General features: G+C 45.3%; 1 protein-coding gene across 1 annotated transcript in view; it reads left to right on the forward strand.

The window, feature by feature from the left end:
* ANAPC4 (anaphase promoting complex subunit 4) overlaps positions 1–5,982 on the forward strand; it is a 46,151-nt gene extending 40,169 nt beyond the window's left edge. The window contains exons 29-31 of the mRNA XM_070949130.1: positions 2,159–2,282; positions 4,857–5,030; positions 5,844–5,982. Of these exons, the coding sequence (XP_070805231.1) occupies positions 2,159–2,282; positions 4,857–5,006 (274 nt within the window). The 3' untranslated portion in view covers positions 5,007–5,030; positions 5,844–5,982. The remainder of the gene's footprint in view (positions 1–2,158; positions 2,283–4,856; positions 5,031–5,843) is intronic.
* Positions 5,983–7,860: the final 1,878 nt, after the last annotated feature.

Genomic DNA, 7,860 nt, shown 5'->3' on the forward strand with positions numbered 1-7,860 from the left:
ACCCCGCACCCATTTACTTTAGGACCATCACAACTGGGTTCCCACACTCCGACACCTTTCACGCATCTACTTGACTTCTTCTGCGGCTGCTCGTGGCAGGACACCGTCAGTGCCACAACTCACACGCAATGGCACAACGCACCACGCAGCCTGCTGCAAGCGGCAGCACCCGCATGGCGAGTCATGTAGAGTCTGGCGTGAGTGGCCACGGAAGTCAGCCAGCAGCTCAACAGGTGTCAGGGCATGGGAGGTGTGACTGCGGTGGTCCTAAAGTAAGCGGGTAAGACTTCCCCCAAAAAATAAGACCTGGTGCTTATTTTGAAGCCCAAAAGAAAATAAGACCAGGTCTTATTTTCGGGGAAACACGGTATAATGTGAGTGAGGTAATGAAAGCAAGAATCCACAACGAAAACAAAGAATCGGGATTGGGGATAAAATGCCTAGCAGTGTCTGACCAAAATAAGTCTCTAGACCTCTGTTTCTCAATGTTGGCAGCTTGAAGATGGGTGGACTTCAACTCCCAGAATTCCCCATCTGGGGAATTCTGGGAGTTGAAGTCCACCCATCTTCAAGTTGCCAAGATGGAGGAACACTGCTTCGGAGCCTTTTTGGAAAAAATCTACATCTTAACCGGGATCTGGAAGGTTATCCAGAACAGGAACTCTCTCCTCCAAGAGTCAGGTTCTTCAGAGGAGCGAAATATTGCATGATGAATAAAATAATCTCCAATAGAATAAATAGAGAACATCTCTTGAAAACCTCCTCTTAATGTGAGGTGCAGAGAAACAGGAGATATTCTCAGGCAGTCTTCTGACTCCAATCTTCTTATTCTCTCCTGTGGAACAATCTGCCACTTTCCCCAAATCAAGAGGCAACTGGACTTCCTTGGTTTTTCTTTGAAGACTTTTCGCTTCTCATCCGAGAAGCTTCTTCCGCTCTGACTGGATGGTGGGGAACGGAAGGATTTACCGTATTTTTTTGGAGTATGAGACATACTTTTTCCCCTCCTAAAAATGGCTGAAAATTTGGGTGCATCTTATACTCCAAATGTAGCTTTTTCGAAGCTTTTTTTCAGCCCTAACGAGTCGCTATCTCCTGCTTTGCCTGCTCCCTCCGACTCTCAGCTGTGCTTTAGAAGCTTTTTTTCAGTGAAGCGATCTTCTGTGCTTTGCCTGCTCCCTCCGACTCTCAGCTGTGCTTTAGAAGCTTTTTTTCAGTGAAGCGATCTTCCGTGCTTTGCCTGCTCCCTCCGACTCTCAGCTGTGCTTTAGAAGCTTTTTTTCAGTGAAGCGATCTTCCGTGCTTTGCCTGCTCCCTCCGACTCTCAGCTGTGAAGCTTTTTTTCAGCCCTAAGGAGGCGCTAGCTAGTGAAGCGATCTCCGTGGTTTGCCTGCTTTTCTCATTGCTTCTCTCTCCAAAGATCCGTTGTGCTTTAGAAGCTGTTTTTTTTTATCCCCAAGCAGGGGATAAATAACTAGCAAACTAATGTGCTGAAGCTGACCAGACTAAGGATGCTAGCCAGGTGAATATACCTGGTAGGCAGATTTTTTTCCCCCCCTATTTTCCTCCCCCAAAATTATGCTGCATCTTATACTCCGGTGCGTCTTATACTCCGAAAAATATGGTATATTCCTTCAATCTTCCGAGTGGCCTCAACGGCTCTCTAAAAGGACGCAAATGACCAGCTGTCTGCAAGGAGTATCAATCCTTCCCTTCCCCACCATCCGGTCAGAGCGGAAGAAGCTTCTTGGAATGAGAAGCGAAACGTCTTCAAAAGAAAAACAAGAAAATCCAGTTGCCTCCCGAAAAAAACAACCCTGACTTGGATGACTGAGAATCTCCACAGACATTGAGTCACCCGTTGTGTTAAGTAAATGTGGCTTCCCCGTTGACTTGGAGTGTCAGAAGGTCACAAAACGGGATCGTGTGACCCCGGGACGCTGCAACCGGCATAAGTACATGCCAGTTGCCATGCTTCTAAAATTTTGATCACGTGATCACCGGGAGGCTGCAATGGTTGTAAGTGTGAAAAACGGTCATAAGTCACTTTTTTGAGCGACATAACTTTGAACGGTCAGTAAACGAACCGTTGCAAGTCGAGGGCTACTAGGGGTGAACCGCAGGCGTTCCTCTAACTTGGTTTTCTTCTGGCTGTTAGGTTAGACATGCAGCGGGAAAGCATTCCTACCTGTACCGTCACCCCAGAGACTCAGTGGAGGGTGCTGGAGAATATGAAGGCTAACTACGTCACAGTGAACGGAATCCGGAAAGTGTCTTGCGTTGTGAGTGTCGTTGTTTCTTCAAGGATACAAATGGGTTGTCTCCTTGACGGTTGGGCCGTCAGGGAGCAGAATGGGATAACTCAGTGGGGCCAACTCGTCACGGCCAGTTCGCGGTGGGACAACCCTCCGTGATCAACTCGCTGTGGGCCAATTCAACAATTCAATTTATGCATTTAAAGTAATTAAGACAATATTTTATTTTATTTTATTTTTTTATTTATTTTATTTTTTATTTTATTATTTTATTTTATTTTATTTCGGCTGGCGACACCCAGGGGGAGGGCCTTCTCTGTGGGAGCCCCTGCCCTGTGGAATGAACTGCCCCCGGAAATGCGTAAGATCTCCGACCTCCGTGTATTTCGCTGTGCCCTCAAGACCCTGCTGTTCCGCCAAGCCGGGCTATCAATGTAATGATTTTTAAATTGGGTGTTTTAAATTTTGGGTGTTTTAAATCTGAGCCGAAATTATGTAATAATTTTAATTATTTTTAACTGGTGTTTGTCTTTGTGTTTTTAATAGGCTGTACACCGCCCTGAGTCCTTCGGGAGAAGGGCGGTATAGAAATAAAATTATTTATTTTATTTATTTATTTATTTTTATTTTATTTATTTTTATTTTATATTTTATATTATTTTATCTGATTATTTTTTTTATTTTATTTTGTCATTCACATTTCATTTCGTCCCTCCTTCCGGCATCCTTTCTTTAATGATTCTATTCCATTGTTTCTTCGCTATTAATATAACTCTTGTCCCGCAGTGAGTTGGCCACACCGAGTTATCCTAGATCCGTGATGACGAATGTATAGCACGCGTGCCACCATATCAGTGGGCACATGAGCTCAGCTTCCGGTAGGACTGGAAGTTGTCAAATGGGCCGTTTTCAGCCTCCGGAGGACCTCCGGGGGGTGGTGGGGAAGGCTGTTTTCGCCCTCCCCAGACTCCTAGAGAGGTCCTGGAGCCAGGTGAGAAAGAAAAACGGGCCTACCAGGCCATTGCGTGCCAGGAGTGGGGTGAGCGGGGGGGGTGGCGTGCACGTGCGCCGGGGCGGGGACCATAGAATTATGGGTGTGGCCACGCACATACGTGACCCCCCTGCCCCTTCCCTTCCTGGCATGCAATGGCAAAAAGGTTAGCCATCACTGTCTTAGACTCATCAGGAAGAGGTTAAATTTTTCTCCATCAACCTCAGAAGAATTAACATTTTTAGGGGTCGCCGCGGAAGAAGAATCCATGACTATTAATGACTGCGGTTGAACTCAAAATTTCCATTGCTAACCGAGACGGTTGTTAAGTGAGTTTTGCCCCATTTTACAACCTTTCTCGGCACAATTGTTAAGGGAATCGCTGTGGTTAGTAAGTTAGCAACCCGGTTGTTAAGTGAATCTATCTTCCCCGTCGACTTTGCTTGTCACGAGGTCGCCAAAGGGGACCCCGGGATGCTGCAACTGTCACGAGTACATGCCAGTTGCAAAGCTTTTCAATTTTGATCATGTGATCACGGGGGATGCTGCAACGGTCACAAGTGTGAAAAACGTCCGTAAGTCACTTTTTTCAGTGCCGTTGTAACTTCAAACAGTCATTCAACGAAAGGTTCTAACTCGAGAACTGTCTGTATTCCATGGAGGAAGGCTATGTCCCAGGGGTGAAATGCTCGCGGTTCGGACCGGATTGCCCGATCCGGTAGCGATCGTGGCGGGTGGTTCGGAGAACCGGTAGCGATCGTGGCACGATAGCTCCGCCCACCCTCCCGATTGTCATTACTTCCTGATTTTAACCAGGAAGTAATGTGTTTTGTACCCTCTGCGCACGCGCAGAAGGTTTTGCTTTTTTGCTTTTAAAAGTAAAAAAGAAAGGCTCTTGACGATCACAGCTGAGCTGCGCGATCGTCAGAGCCTTTTTTTTAACCTTTTAAAAGCATTTTTTTTTTACAACCTATTCGCCCGTAAACCAGTTCAGATTTCACCACTGGCATGTCCATCTTATTTTTATGCCACCACCAATTTGTTTATCTTATTTCCTTTATATGATATTTCACTCCTTTTCTCTGCTTCTGGTTTTGGAATGCTTACTCGTTTTTGTTTGTTTCATGCTGGTTTCTATTTCTACGCCTACGCGAGAAATAAAAACCATCGTAAAAATTGGAAGGTTTCTGAACAACAACTGAGGTTGAAAAAGTTATTTGGGGAGACACCAGTAAGTCATGAGCTTTTAGACTGATAACAATTCAGGAGACTGGTTTCTAAATAACCATTCTTTAAGCTTTTCCGTTATCCACGAAGAGACTTGGAATTAGCTTGTTCCCAGAAAGGAGTTTTAAAAAAGAGAATAAAAAAAAATCTCGACTGGTTTTGAATGATAGAATAATCCAGTGGACAAATTCTTGTAACGCCATCTCTCATTCACCTCAGTTTATCTTGTTATCTTCCTTGGGGGAGAAAAAAAACCCAAAATTGCTTTTAGTTTTAGGGTGACGGCACCCAAGCTGGTGATGAAATATCTCTGTCCTAAATACTGAAAGTTCAGTTCTGAGGTAGTTGGCTTTGAAATTCAACCGTCCTTCATGTCTTCCTAGCTAAGTTCGAACCTACGGCACATCCGCGTGTTTGAAATGGATGAAGACGATGGAGAAGCTGAGGAAGAGGAAGAGGAGGAAGCCCCTCAGGCTCTCGGCCTATCCCAAGAAGAACTCAACCAGTCAACAAACACGGCTGAAGGAGAATAGGCCTTGGCTCAGCTGAGCTGGGAGGTGAGGTGCCGTCAAGAACTTCTAAGATGGAAAGAAACGTTCATTTCAAGGTTTTAGACATTAGAGCCAAGAACTGGGGAATGTGATCCTGCTGAAGATGGAAGATACTGGAAAAACTGTATGGTTTATCAAATTCACATTCTACCAACCTCTGTTCCTTGGGTTATGGCTCCGTTGTCTGAATAATACAACTGGAAACAAACAAGTCTTCAGACAGACAGAATAACAGAGTTGGAAGGGACTTTATAGGTCCGTGATGGTGAACCTATGACACATGTGGTGGAAGTGGCACACAGAGCCATCTCTCCAGGCACGTGAACCATCACCCGTTGCTCTTCCGAGTTCCAGCGCGCCGGCCAGCTGGTCTTCACATGCACGGGAGCATTGGAAACTGGAAGAATAGCTGCCCGGAGCACATGCGCACGCCGGGAAGAGAATCTTCCGATTTCCAGCATGCGCACCGGCCAGCTGATCTTCATGCACACGTGCACGCCGAAAACTGGAAGACCAGGTAGCCGGTGCACATGCGTGTGCCAGAAACCAGAATATCATCTTCCCGGTACGTACATGTGCAGCGGATAGCTGCTTTTCTGATTTTTGGCATATGCGTGCATGCACGCTCCCGTTTCAGCACTTGGTGCCAAAAAGGTTCGCCAACACTGTTATAGGTCATCTAGTCCATTCCGCTACTTCAGATACTCCTGCCAACATGGTTATGCTTTTGATATTCCCGCGGTTTTCTAAACTCCATTGTCTCTCTTGTTTTTCTAAAGAAGTTAACCTCCTTTAGATCTCACCCTTTTGTCATTACAGGACGCATTGATGTGTCGTTTTGCAAGTTTTGCCGGCGTCACACGGGAGGACGGCCGGGGAAGTAACCTCCTAACCGTGGCCACCATCATCTTCAAAACGCAGTGTAAAGGAAAATAAAAAGGAAGTTTTAATTTTGTAATTGTGCTTTTCGGTTGCGCTTTTCGTTTCACCACCCCTGTCTCACCGACGCTTCCATCGTCGAATAATTTCTCGGGTGCTTTAATCCAAAACAAATGTTCTTTTACAACTTTAGTGTTTGCCTGCTGCTAAATCAAGTAATCTCAAAGAATGTCGTTTTAGATAACTTCGGAGAAGCTTCATCATTCAGTTTCTGGTAATTTCCAGCATTGTGTCAAGGATTATGAAAGAGAGAGGGTTTATATATATATATATATATATTTCCAATTAAGGCATGGAAGCATAAGGTGCCATTCAACTATAAAAATCCAGTGAGTCAAATTTAGGTGGGAGAGCTATTTCAAGTGTGTGTTGAATAATGATGAATGCTTGATTTCTAACCTCAAGAACACAACTAATATCACTCAAATCAGTACAATTCCTCCTGGAAACTGCAAACAAGCAATAATAATAATAATAATAATAATAATAATAATAATAATGATGATGATGATGATGATGATGATGATGATAATAATAATAATAATATGATATGATATGATATGATATGATATGATATAATAATATGAACTGGGATTTTAAAGGCTCTCTCTTGCCCTTAGGGCAAGATTAATTAATGTACAAGGGTTCTTGATACAGAATTACAATCAGAATATCATAAATTCCCATGTTAAAAAGTACAATTGGGCCATAACAACATCGAAATTGAAATAGCTTTGTACTTAACATCATCATTATCAAGACCGGAGGTGGTATTCAGCCGGATTAGACCGGTTCGAGCGAAGCGGTAGCGGAAATAAACTCTATTTATTTGAGGCCGGGCGCACGCGTGGAAGGAGCAAAGAGCATGCGCGGAAGGCTGGGTGCAGGCGCGGAAGGTGCGCGAAGTGAGCGGGCATGCATGGGTGCGGCAAACGGGTGGTAACAAAATGTGAAACCCACCTCTGATCAAAGACAATACATTTCAGCAAGCTGCCAAATTACCGCAGCTCAGTATTTTATAGCGTCCGCAGAGTTGGGAGGGAGGATGGGTGGGAAATTTCATAAGAATCTCATCTATGGAAAGACTCCGCTCTCGTAAAGATGGTAATACTGAAACGTGAATTCCTATCCCGTAGTGTAGAATTCTTGATGCTCCCTGAGCTTGGCTGTTTTCTTTGTTTCATTGCCATCATGATTCTAGCCATTGTCCACTGCAAGAGGAAGTCCTCTTCTGCCTGTTTCCAACCCAGTCGGTCCTGAGTTTAATATTGCCAGTTGGGCCTGCCATACTTGCTGATGTGGTCCCTCCATCTTGCAGCTGTAAAGCCAGAATTTCCCGCTTAACTTCCCCTGCCCAGTTCCTCTCCTCTCCTGGTCCCTTATTGTCCAATTACATTTGAATAAATTGTATTGGGAACTGTCTCTTCAACGGCGGGCTGGTTGGCGACCTTGAGCTGGTGTCTCTGGATGGTACGATAATCAGTTAGCCTCCCTCCCTCCTGTCCCACTCCCTCACTCCATAATTCATGGCAGTGTTCTGACCCAGTTCCCCAAACACGACAAGCCCTCAGAAGTGAATTCAAAAGATTCCTTTAATTAGGAGCGCCAGCAGCCCCGGCAAAAAGTTTCTCTCTCACTGCAGGCTAACAAAGCCGGCTGGCCGGAAGATGAATAGTTGTCTGCCACACCTATTCATCTCCACCCCCTGCCTTTTATCCCCAGAGCTAGGGTGGGGCTTCGCTAGTAGCGGTGGCTCTTCCGTCCCAAGGACCGGCCCATAGATTTCCACTGCTCTCCTCTGCCTTCTGTGCATCAGGCACTGGACCCAGCTGTTCCTCCTCTTCCTCATCAGCCACCTCCAGACCTCGGGGCTGTTGACTCTCCATCTGAGGGCTGA

This window comes from Pituophis catenifer, unplaced genomic scaffold, assembly GCF_029215685.1.
Source record: "Pituophis catenifer annectens isolate HBS135680 unplaced genomic scaffold, rPitCat1.0.hap2 SCAF_8, whole genome shotgun sequence".
NCBI classification, from domain to species: Eukaryota; Metazoa; Chordata; class Lepidosauria; order Squamata; family Colubridae; genus Pituophis; species Pituophis catenifer.